Here is a 12652-nt window from a genome sequence, read left to right on the forward strand (position 1 = left end):
TATTTTTAAAATAAATAAACAAATGTTGTAACGTGATTGTAATAAAATAATTTAAAGATTTTTATTTATGATTTTTTAATTCTACCTTACAATTTACAATAAAGACATGGGTGAAAACATAAATGACGAGAGAGTAATTACTGTTGTTTTGAACTTCAAAAATATAGTTAGATAGAAACAAAATTCTTTACAAAATATAAATTTTAAGTTTTTAGTGGAATATCAATTGATTAATTAATATAATAATATAAATAAAAAATTAAATTAGACTATATAACCCAAATGTCTACCATTTAAAATGAATATAATTAATAAATAAGACAAGAACGTAAGTCGCAAAAGAAGTTAATTAGTTTTAATTAAAAATTTGATGTGACCAACAATTAAATTTTCATTTAAATGCATGAAAAAGTAAGCACAATTTCATTCTTACAAATATAAACATATTTACAAATACAAAACATGTAAAATAAATGTATAGAATAAAAGAACCTAATAGGAGAACAAGCTATTTTTTTAGTTTAATACTAATAAATTCATAATTTATGATAATAATTTATAGTCGAAGGCGAATATCAACATCTATTTAGATAGTAAAGAGGGGAGAAAATGAAATTACGCAGTATTTATAACATAATATCATAAAAACTGGTTCACTTATCCATTGTAACTGAAAGATAGACGTCAAAAGTGTTGTCCTGAACTTCACGGTGAGCATCAAATTATTTTAGCCAAAAGTTATAAGACTACTCAAACTAAGACATTCAATGTACTATCCTTCTTTTTGTCTCCTTTGCTTATAGATGTTCTTCCTTTGTTGTGATTACAATTAAGTTATCAGAATTTAGGTTATCTATTTTTTGTCAGTAAATAAAATAACATAACAGTAGATATCTAAATTCCAACACATTTCTTGCGGACATCTTACCCAAGCATTACTTGACGACTGCAGGACTTCTGAATGTGCCATCTTTTCTTAGACTGGTTGTGGTAGTTGAAAGTGCTTCAATTATGTATTCTTCAAAGTTCTGTAGTTGGGATTTTTCTCGCTATCATTTCAACTGTAATAGGTGACACTTTTCCTGTGATGCATTGCCATGAGCAAAAAGAAGGTCTTTGAAGGCCCTCGATATCACGAAGCTCTTGAGCTGGTTGGAGGACAGCAAAAAACTAAGTGCAGATATTTAATTACAAACAACAACAGTAACAAATTATTAGCCAATTTTTTTAAAATAACAATCAGTCATAGTCAAATATATCCTAACCTAACAACTGTAATCTATACATCATCCGCATCTTAGACTAGGTATCGTCATTCAATCTGATCAAACTACAACCAGTAATCTTCTTGGCCCTTTTGTTAGCACTCAATGATCTCCTTACCTTGACTAAATCGTCCCATTGCCCTCTGTGAGCATAAATATTAGCCAAAACAGAATACACCCCACCATCTTCAGGCTTAATCTCCATGACTTGCTTCGCTGCTTTTTTTGCAATCTCAACATTCCCATGAATCCTACACCCTCCAAGCAACCCTCCCCACGCAAACACATCACCCCCACTTGGCATCCCTCTTATCATCTCCATCGCTTCCTCAATCAACCCAGCCCTGGCCAACATATCAGCCATGCAACCATAATGCTTCTCCTCCCGATCAACCCCATACACAGTTTCCATCTCATGAAAAACTTTTCGCGCTTCACAAACTAGACCCGCATGGCTACACCCCACCAATACCCCCAACAAGCTCACCCCATCAGGCTTGACTCCCTCCGCAACCATTCTAGAGAAATACTCCAACACCATCGATCCTTCCCCGTGAATCGCAAACCCAACAAGCATGGCATTCCACGTGAACACTTTTTTCTCCTCGCAAGACTCAAACACATCCCTCGCAGCCTCAACACACCCACATTTCGCATACAAGTCCACCAACCCGGTTGCCAAATACGAATCAACCCGTATCCTATTCCGTTTAATGAAATCATGGACGATGCTACCTTGTTTCAACTCCCCCAACTGAGCACAAGCGGAGAGAACCGACACCAACGCTATATTATCCGGCTTAACCTCCAAAGCCATCATCTCACTAAAGAGTTCAATGGCTTGGTTACACAGTTTCAAGTGACTATACCCCGCGATCATGGTCCCCCATGTTATTTCATCTCGCACGGGCATTTCATCGAACAGTTGGCGCGCGCGGGAAATCTGGCGGATTTTGACGAGCCCATCAATCAAGGCGTTGTAGGAGACAATGTCTCTGTGGGGACTTTCGTAGAAGAGTTTGTGGGCATCGTTGAATCTATCGAGGACGGAGTATACACGTATGAGGGAGTTGAAGGCGTACAAATGGGGTAAAAGGCCGAACTTGAGGAGTTGGGAGTGAAGGGATTGGGCGAGGGAAGAGGAAGAGAGTTGGGCGCAGGCTTTGAGGACAAAAGGAAAGGTGTGGAAGTCAGGGGGCAGGGAGAGGCGGCGGAGGGTGGAGAAGAGGCGGAGGGCGGGGAGAGGGGAGAGGAGGAGAGTATGGATTCTGATGAGAGTGTTGAAGGAGAATGTGGTGGGGTTTGGGAGGGAATGGAAGAGGGAGAGTGCATAGTAGGTTATTATTGAGTTGGAATAATGGGTTGTGGTGGTATTGGGGGAGGAGAGTAGGGTGGTGAGGGTGGAGAGGATGTTGTTGAAGATAGGGAGTGTGTGGGGAGGTAAGACGCCGGCGGTGATGGTGTGGCCGTGGATTTGGTACAGTTGGGAAATGGATTTGCATTGGTTTATCAGTTGCAAGGTGTTTTGAGGCATTGGAGATTCATATCACATGTCGTCACAGTAGAGCAATGCAAAAAAGAAAGAGCTAAAACAAAACACAAAATCCAACTAGATGTTCAAAAATTAACTAAATTCAAAAAAACGTGAACGGCAGGATTCGAACCTGCGCGGGCAGAGCCCACATGATTTCTAGTCATGCCCGATAACCACTCTGGCACGTCCACGCTGATGATAAATTTATCATCCAATACGTTATATCTGTTTTGATACCAAAACAAGCAAGTAAAAATAGGTGATTTTAATATTTTTTTGATGAAAATTATAATTAATATGTATAATAAAAAAATATAAATTGGATATAAAATATTAAGATTGTTTTTTATATCCTAGCACAACCTAAGTGGGTTATTTTATGAGGAGGGGTTCCAATAATTGGTATTCCTCTCCGTACATCGATGTGTGTTAGATAGCATAGTGGTTATATAATAGGAAAGTAGAAGAATAAGAAAAAGTAGAGTATTGGTTTTCTTTATTTATAGTACACTCACTACCCAATATAGTAAGCCCACTGAAGCATTAGTGTGGGTTTTAGATTTTTAGTATTTATCTTCTCAAGCACCAACTCATTCTCCCACATTTTTTTAAATGCAAGTGCTCATCCACAACTCTATTTTCTCTTTACACTTCCCTCTTTTGTCTCGAACACTGCTTTAACCTACCACCTTTAATTATTCTAACAATTTTTTTCACCTCTTTTTCAAACCCTCTTTCCCATCTTTAATCTTTAATTATCCTTCCCTGTCGGTTCTGAGACGTTTGAATGGAATTTCTGAGAGAATTGTTTAAAGCAGAACAACAATAAGTGTGCTTAATAGAATACATTTTTATAGATGGAGATGTGATTTCCTTCTTTTTTTTAATGCCTAGGCTTATCTGTTTTCTTTTGTCGGTTTCCATGCTTAGAAGTTGGACTTGAAGGTAATCCTTCCACGTATCTGAGCATTTGGAGTGCTTATATACATGCTTGAATGTTTGCAATATCTGAAACCACCAATGTCCTTCATTCCAATTGCTATCTAAGCCAAGTAATGGAGAAAGAAGAAAGTGAAGAGGAAGATGAAAGCGACGTTGGGCTCTTGAGTATTATGCTACTCTCCTTCTGAAGAGAGGAGTACAATCAAAAAGGCAATTCATAAAGGCTTAGGGAAGGCAAAGCCTTTCTTCCAGGTTCAATTCACAAAGCTGCACCTGCGCTGCTTATTCAGCTTCAATAAGGTTTTAAAAAACAGTCTGCAGCCACGATTTCGACCGTAACATGATCACAATTGTTGTCACATCGTTCATATTTGCCTACAGTAGCACATCATTTGATGAAATTGTGCACAACTGCAATTTAAAACCTTGTAGCTATCTAAGAGACACAGACTGCAGTTTCATCATATTTATGTTTAGCTCATTTACTGTGTTTTCTTTAATCAGTTTGAAAGTTTTTAACGGTGGACTCAGGTAGTGAGGTTAGTGAGTGATTTGAGATATATCCGTATAGGAAATGTAATATTTTCCTTTGTTTTGTTGGAAGCCATGAATAAAGTGAAGTGTTTGCTGCAATCATGAAAGAAAAATTGGTATTGTCAACATTTACTTTCCTTCTAGTATATAGATTTTGTCAAAGAAAACTCGGCCAAACATTGCTGAAAAAGGTTATTGGATTTTTATTCTGTGATAAAAACAACTCATATTCCCTTGCCCGATGCGTCACATTCTATATAAAAGGGTTGGTTGAAATTTGGCATCGTTAACATGGGTGCAGTGGTGATAGCGTTCTTAAGCTATTGCATCGCCTTGAGGCCTAAAAATCCCCTCAAAGTTTTTAAAGATTTGGGTATTGGTTACTTCATGATGATAAAAATCTTTTTGAGGATACATCTAAACTCTCTTCCCCGAAATCACATGACCCAAAATACTACACTTCTTGTTTCCAAATTCACGTTTCTTTTTATTTGCCTAAAACTTGTGTCGTTGGAGAGTCTTTAAAACCTATTTCAACTATATTAGGTGCTATTCCCATGTTTCTTTGTATATCAGAATGTCATTGAAGAAAACTAATACAAATCTCCTGAATTAAGATTGTAAAATAGTATTCATGGTGCTTTGAAATGTAATCGGTGCGTTAGTCAGTCCAACTAATGACTCATAGTGTCCATGATGCATGCTACCCCTAAAATAAAATGTAACCCTTCTAACTGAAACAATAAGAAAGTCTCTTTAATTATATATTGTTCTAGCTTCACCTCCACATCCATGCAACACCCACTTGTTCCTTTTCGATGCCCATCTCCTAACCTTACGTTATAAGAAGGGTTGATTCCAGTTGCAACCCAAGTTAATCAAATGAAATAAAAAATGGCTAACTCCACTGTCAATCAAAAGCAACATTGGTTTTCCTTTCAATCCCTCTTTAACTTCATTGTATTGGTTACGTAAGTCCTCTAGCTGAAAAAACTGAGAAGCCCATCTGTTGACACTTCCTATGCTCATATTCTTCTTTCAGAAATGAAAAATCATTTCCCCGGGTTCTCCTATACCATCATCTTTGGCAAGAATTACAAGTCGCAGATTCTTATGAAGACACTCATGCCCAAGACTATAAGCCCTTCCGCAGTGAAGATATCTCCCTTCCACTCTCCTTCTAACATATTCTGGATAAGGAAGGGTTCAGGATCTCCTGTTTCTTCATCCCTCAACCGAGATCTCTGTTGAACGGACATCTCTTGTGTTGGAAGACTCATTTCTTCCATTGCTAGCCAAACTAATGGTGTGTTTGCTTCCAAATGAGAGGAGAGGGAGGGGATATTTTTTTGTGTTTGTTTCAAGGGTTTTAAGGGTGGATTGATGTGGATTATTGTATTTTTACTAAAATATCATTTTGCATTCATTTTATTACAATATATAAAATTAAATATTATATAAATTTATTTATTATTTATAATTTCAAAAATATTTAATTATACTATTAATAACAACGTATAATTATAAATAATAAAAATAAAAAATAAAATTATAATATCAACAATATATATAATAACAAATAAATATAATAATAAATATTATTTTCATAAATTTTAATGTATTTAATAAATTTATTTCAATTTTAAAAAAATATTTTTATTAAAAAATATAAATACTTATGAATATTATATATTAAAAATATTTAACTAATTCAAACCTAAAAAAAAATCATAATTCATTATTCAAATATTTTTTAATAACAAGGATAAATTTGTAAATTTATAATAAATCATCCTCACAAATCCACTTTATCATCCCTCAATCCAAACAACCTCACCTATTCTCACACATCCTCTCTAATTCTCACAAATCTACTCCCTCTTCTCCTCAATCCAAAGAGAGCCTAAAAGAAGCCTGCCCACTCATCCACTTTTAGTACTTTTAGGTTTTTTTTCAAAAATGATTATTTAACATTGAAAATTATTTTAACATTTTGTATTTTCTTTATATTTTCATTAAAGACATTTTTTTATTAATATTTTGTTGTGAGTGTAAAGTGGAGAAAAAATCAAAATATCATTATTTTTTTTTAGTTATATACCACTCTACTTTAAAAATAAATAAATATAATAAAAAATAAATTTATAATTAAATTATATAAAAATATTAAAATAATAAATTTGAGAATTGTAGTATATTGGTATAAAAAATTGAGATTTTCAGAATGTCCATGTCCTCATCAACTCTTTGGGATCATGGGTCACGGATATTTATGTAATCTTGCAAAAAATACCCCGGAAGTTCTTACTAAGTTATATGCGGAGCCTCTGACATCAACACTTCAAATAAATTATGTAATCATCCACCCTTCTATTTATTTGTTTAGTCCCTGCTAATTTCTCAAACACAGAATAATGTAAATTGTTGAAGGTATATTTTCTCAAATTTCTGTAATAATTATTCTGCAAAATCCTTCAGGAAAAAATATACTTTAAAAGACAAATTTGTAATTCGATTTTGTGCAAGAAAAAAAAATATTATAAAAGAGATTTAAAAGGAAGAAAGAGGGGACTTTTGATGACATTCTAGACTTAGTTTTTTTTAATTCTTTTATTTTGCTTCTAGATGGAAGGCTAAATTTTTGTTGTTGATTCCTTTGTAATTTTCCATTGAGTTCTGAGTTTTGATAGTTTTTTTTTTTGTAATTCTCTATAACAGTTGTTTTAATATTCTATTTTAATTATCTATAGCAGTTATTTTAATATTATAATCTTTTGAAAAACTTTTTTTTAGAGGTTGTACTTGAACAAATGATTGAGAGTCTTATTTATATTAAATTTTAGTTTCTTAATTAATTTACATTGTGCTAATTAGATTCGAGATAAAAGAAATAAGCATCTCATAGAGTATATGCATGAAACAAAGTTGATACTAATTAAACCAATAGATGTTTTAGTGATGATAGATGACCTATGAAAAATTTATTTGTGAAAGAACTTGATGATCACCCATTTTTTATTTTAATCTCTTTTATATTTTATGTTACAATTTTAATCCATATCTAAGCTGAAAGCTATCACTCATACAATGTTTCCAGCCTTCTCTTATTCCTTTTGATCCGGCTAGTCGAACCAATTTTGTTACGTGTCTTCTTAAAAGGTTTCACACCTTAAACGGAAACACACTCTTCCCTCGCAAGAAGATATTATTCCAGCCGTCACAATCGTAACACAACAACCAGCAATCCCTTCCTTTCACAATGGAAGAATCCCGTAAAAAAAAAAATACACACCCTCACTCTACATGGTTGGCTCTATTTATAAGCCAAACCCGAATAACAAAACCTTATTCTTTATTTTTCAATTTTCTTCTATAATACACACTCCACACTTTTTCATAATCCTTTTGCCTAACACATGTCCGTGTTTCGAATACGCAAACTTTAAGTATGCAATTTACGCGTACAAGTACCAATACAGACGAACATATTCAGTGTGCCAAGCTAGTGATAGGTAGTGATCATGAACGATTACGGTGCATATCACATGGGAAGTTTTATGCAATATATGGTTCATGTGCATCCTAACACAATGATATTACACCTAACTCAACTACCAAACTTGATGTGATGTCATAAACAGAAATGAATGCATTATGCATTGTACATTGTACATTGCATGCTTCCACAAACTAAATGCCAATGACAGGGTCAATATCAGATAAAATGACCTTAGAAAGTGGTTCGGTGTATTTCGGTATTACATAAAATGTGATCATTCATTCGAAAGACGCGTATGAGAAAGTGATCTCATCACTCTGAAAAGATTCTTAGATATGTCTAAGGGTTTTTCTGCCAAAACACCACACAAGACAGTGCAAAAGTTAGGCATATGAAAATCCAAATGCTAAACAGGAAAGAGATCTTTTTATCCTGTAGCAGACCAAAATGATCAAGAGACAGCTATTACTTTATTCACAGGCATTCTTAAACACAATAGTCCAAGGTTTCCTCTAAAGCAATTCTCTGTACTGAACCCAAGCACGATAATAATTCATATTTCGTTTCCAACCCACGTTCCTTGCACTTGCATGAAGAGTTAAGTTTACAGTGTAAATTCAACAAATATGATAAAAATTCATTTTGTCATCATTCTATCCATCAGTTCTATTCAGTTAAAACTCAATACGTCACTTTTCTAGGTAAATCGAATTTCTAATGACATGAAAATAGAGGAGAAACACAATTATGTGCCGTAGCTTTTGACTATATGAAATAGTTGAACAAGTACAGATTGAAAGGATAACCTATTACCTTGGTATATCTAGAGTACAACCTAGTTTCTCAATATTTTAGTTCAGATAAGCATGGGGAAAAACTTTCTGACTACAAAATCGTGTTTTAAGATATCCTCGGAAGAATGACTATCTGTATTAGTGCCTACAGGACTAGTATTCTCTGTTCTTTTTCGTCACCATCAACAATTCACGGCTTTATAATATTTGAAATTAGCCAGTTTCACAATGACCCTCTACTCAAGATCTAGACTCTTCTTCATGTTTTCATAAACCATATAAGTAATGCTTGCAGCTGGCACAACTTTGAGGAGATTAGGAATGAGCCCCTTGTAGAAACCTCTAAAGCCTTCATCCCTAAGAGTTTTCCAGAATACATCAGACATTCCCTTGTAAGCACCGGTACTGTTGATAGGTTGTGCCTGCAGCCTAAGAATCATGAAAAAAGTTATGTCAACAAAGAGCATACAGAATGTATCAATAAGAAACCTAGAGTAAAAGAACAAAACTGATAAATAACATTACTACTGACAGAGCTTTATACCTTGTTCGAATAACCTGCAGCGGATAGACACAAGTAGCTCCAAGAGCACCTGAAATTGTCCCACATCCAAGTTGTACTAGAGGACCAGGATCTGTGAAGGAGAAAAAAGAATAGAACTTTTTAAGTTTCAAAGATTCAATACTTTAGAACAGTTAATTTTTAATCAAAAAATACAAACTGGTAAAATAACATCATTATGTTCAAGAGATAATGTGGTTGCAGTAATATCATACCACTGTCATAAAGAATATATCTCTTTGATAGATCTTTCAAGGTGTCATATGCAGTGAGATCAATCCCTGCATACGGAATCATACCCAGAAGAGATGGAACAAGTCCTCTGTAGAAAGCCCGAGGTCCCTCATGGACCCATATATCCTTTGTAAGTGTACCAAGCTTTGGAACCCTTCCACCATCAGAAGCACAAGTCTGTAACCTAGTTTTGACAAGATCCATAGGATAGATAGCAATCTGTGCAACTGCACCAGCCATACCACCTGCAAGAAGTCTTCCTGCAGTACCGATATCCTTCTTTCCCTGTTGAGCATCTCCAATGACATTTTTCAGCATTTCATAGGCATAAAACTTGATGGCACTCTCTGGAGCTACCTTGACAACATTCAGTCCATTACCTCGGAAAAACCCTAATAAACCATCTCGTTGCCATATCTTCATCACTGCTGGCATAATAGAAGCTCGTCCAGTTTGAATTTGCAAGACCACCTTTAGACGATCAAGAGGAGCAGTTGCTGTACGGGAAGCAGCTCCTGCTATTCCCCCAGCAATAAAATATCTGCTCCTGTGCACATGTTTGCCGATGCCTTCAGGAATGACAGCTTGTTCCCCAATGTCAACAAGGCACACCCTCTCCCAATGCTGATATATATTTTCAATAGTTGCTTCATGAGGATAAAGTAGAAGAAAATCTCTCCACTCTTCAAAAGTGATAATTCCGTTATTATCCTTATCAACATGCTCCACAAAGCGAGCAAGCTCCTCCTCATCAATTTCAATCCCTGCAACATAGAAGCTGAATATGCTTACAATAAATACAACAGAAAAACTCACACAAAGGTACCAAGGAATACCATCTAGAAAACCTATAAGAATCATAAATATATGAACAAATCACCACATACAAAAAATAAAAAATAGTAACGAAGAACATAAGTAACAAGCACAATAGAGTTTACTTTCAAAGATTGAAGTTGAAGCAGGCTTCACAAATCTAAAGCATCATTCATATTTGTAGAATTATTCAAAAAGTTCTATCTCCCTTCTTTTTTTAATCCATAAACAACACACTGGAACGTCTTCAAAAGAAACAAATTCAGAAATCACAAGGATTGGGCACATTTGTGAAAAAATGTAAAAGCCCTGCAGTCTCTCTCAAGTGGTAGGGCTCAAACTTTTCTCACACATAACTGTTATGACTACAACCACATATGTCCTTTGTAAATCAAACCCTTATAGCCCGAATTATACAATTTAGAAATAATCGCACCCCGTCACAACCACCAGATGCAATTCAATTTTAAGAAATAACATCGAATGTCAACATGTCTTGGCCCACTCACGGAAAATGAACAGCCAACAACATACTAAACACACTACAAGCACATAATGGTGAAGAGGGCAGATATTAAATAACTGCAAATCCAATTAAATAATAATTTAACTTCCATGCATCGTGTAACGTAAAGATTTTTGCATCATGAATCAATCAGAAATCATCTTAGGCATGTCAATTATTCAAAAACCATCTTAGCCATAAACTTCAAAATAATCATTACAAAAGCCAACGGACCTTACCATATATTATAACATGTTCAATTATGCTAACATGTAATTGATGGACAATGTAAAAATCTTGACATGCAGTAATTAGAAGCCATGAGGCACAACACACAATGAACTAAATGGGTAGTATTAAATTTTGAAGGAGGTAAAAGAATACCTACCAGCCCTGACAAGTGCATCCCAAAGCTCTTCAGGGAGAATGCAGCCATTGTGCTCCACATCAATGGCCTGAAATATGCGATAGAGCTCCAACTCCTTGTCATCCATGTAGCGCCTAAAATCACGGTAATCAATCCTACCATCCCTATCAGCATCACACACCTTGAAAAGCTCCTTTGCATATTTATACTCAGGGGGAATCTGCAGTGCAGACAAACCAGCCTCAATGTGAGCATAGTCCAAGTACCCATTATTAGCAGCATCGAAGAAATTGAAGAGACTCCGAATTCGAAGATCCCTCTCGTCTTTGGTCTCACGTAAGGCAAGAAGCACGTGATCCATCGAAACCGGACCCGTTTTCTTGCCGCGGCCATGATCGGCTTTCGCTTTCGAAAACCCCACGTTCTCCATGTCTATGGCTTGGCCTGCCCCGGACATGCTCTTTTTCTAAGAATCTCCAAAACTCAGCAAAATTGGAGGTACCCAATGGGGCATTTGAATTTTCAAGGACTTAAAGATGCTAACTTTGGCCTCAGATCTGCGTAGCGGTTACGTGGGGTTGGAAGGGTCAAAATCTCGAAACTCAAAAGTCGTAAACCACCAACTGGAAAAAAGAAAACCAGCGATTGAATTAAAGGGGATGGGTCAAAGGGTAGAAGAAAGTTAGAAAAGAGAATCTCCTGACGCTAATTGGACTAAGCACAGTGTGCAGTGTGATGGTGCAAAAGATAATAGGAAGAACAATGATGATGAAGAAGAAGAAGATACCTGAAATTGCAATTGGTGAGAACAGTTTTTTCAATTTATGCAGCAATATATGTATATATATATATACACAAACTATATGTGTGTATATATATATACTATATATAAAAAAAAGGCAATGAATCTGTTATTATATAGTGTTTGTGTGGAAACTGAATGTGAGCATTAAAGAGGGGAGAGAGGTTGTCCATATTGTCTGATGAATCAAGTTGTGATTCTGATTGTGTTGCGTTATCCTTGGTTGCTAAGCAGGTAGAGAAGAAAAGGGGATATTATATTTCATCAAAACAACATGAATAGAAGAAAGGGATATTATGTTATTATTATCTGGATATTCCTCTCAAGCTGTCTCCATTATCATGATTTATATCCAACCTTTTCTTTCCTTTTCACTCTTGGTACATTTTAGGAGCATTCATTTCTAATTTTCAAATCAAATATCAAATTATATTTTAAGATCAAGTATAAGTAATACATAATTAGGTTTTGTATAAGCCTAATTTAATTATTAGTAAGAGCTTATATATATATGTATATTTTTTTTAATTAGTATTTTAGCTACAAAATATAAATATTTACTTTGTATAATTGAATTTTAATAAATAACTTAAAATGTATAAATTAGATTACAATAAAACATATGATAATAAAAAAAATCAATATATAAGTTGTATTATTATTTTATCATAAAAAAATAGTGTAAATGAATATTTTTAATTAGTGATATTTTCTCTGTAAAAAAAAATTGAAATTTAGTTTAGAGATAGAGATGGATGGGATAGAATAGAAGATACAACTAATTAAAATTTTTAAAAT

The 12652-nt window shown here is 34.7% G+C and overlaps 2 protein-coding genes and 1 non-coding gene across 4 annotated transcripts; all 3 read right to left on the reverse strand.

The window, feature by feature from the left end:
• Nucleotides 1-680: 680 nt before the first annotated feature.
• Nucleotides 681-2987, reverse strand: LOC137812554 (Pentatricopeptide repeat (PPR) superfamily protein). 2 transcript variants are annotated; one of them, XM_068614625.2, is made up of 2 exons: nt 1384-2987; nt 681-1148 (listed from the first exon to the last, which is right to left on the reverse strand). In XM_068614625.2, the coding sequence occupies exons 1-2, from the start codon at nt 2797-2799 to the stop codon at nt 1053-1055; spliced, it is 1512 nt and encodes a 503-aa protein (XP_068470726.1). In that variant the 5' UTR covers nt 2800-2987; the 3' UTR covers nt 681-1052. The 2 variants fall into 2 exon arrangements, with proteins under 2 accessions (XP_068470726.1, XP_068470727.1); XM_068614626.2 differs by lacking the exon at nt 681-1148 and having other exon boundaries at nt 1157-2987.
• On the reverse strand, nt 2909-2990 carry TRNAS-AGA (transfer RNA serine (anticodon AGA)). Its single transcript has one exon. It is a non-coding gene; the product is annotated as a tRNA-Ser (tRNA).
• A 5513-nt stretch (nt 2991-8503) lies between these two features.
• APC3 (Mitochondrial substrate carrier family protein) lies at nt 8504-12278 on the reverse strand. Its single transcript, XM_068614621.1, has 5 exons — nt 11840-12278; nt 11074-11675; nt 9346-10128; nt 9113-9203; nt 8504-8997 (listed from the first exon to the last, which is right to left on the reverse strand). Exons 2-5 carry the CDS (start codon nt 11507-11509, stop codon nt 8805-8807), a joined length of 1503 nt encoding a protein of 500 aa, XP_068470722.1. The 5' UTR covers nt 11510-11675; nt 11840-12278; the 3' UTR covers nt 8504-8804.
• Nucleotides 12279-12652: the final 374 nt, after the last annotated feature.

The sequence above is a fragment of the Phaseolus vulgaris genome, chromosome 2 (genome assembly GCF_051622355.1).
Source record: "Phaseolus vulgaris cultivar YP4 chromosome 2, ASM5162235v1, whole genome shotgun sequence".
NCBI lineage: Eukaryota > Viridiplantae > Streptophyta > Magnoliopsida > Fabales > Fabaceae > Phaseolus > Phaseolus vulgaris.

Bases quoted from the DNA above. Each gene is read 5' to 3' on its own strand.
- LOC137812554 (XM_068614625.2), bottom strand. From the start codon at position 2,799: ATGCCTCAAAACACCTTGCAACTGATAAACCAATGCAAATCCATTTCC. The intron at 1,149-1,383 runs GTAAGGAGATCA...TCCTCCAACCAG, and splicing joins AATGGGACGATTTAGTCAAG to CTCAAGAGCTTCGTGATATC.
- APC3 (XM_068614621.1), bottom strand. From the start codon at position 11,509: ATGTCCGGGGCAGGCCAAGCCATAGACATGGAGAACGTGGGGTTTTCG. The intron at 9,204-9,345 runs GTATGATATTAC...TCTCCTTCACAG, and splicing joins ATATATTCTTTATGACAGTG to ATCCTGGTCCTCTAGTACAA. The intron at 8,998-9,112 runs GTATAAAGCTCT...CATGATTCTTAG, and splicing joins CTGCAGGTTATTCGAACAAG to GCTGCAGGCACAACCTATCA.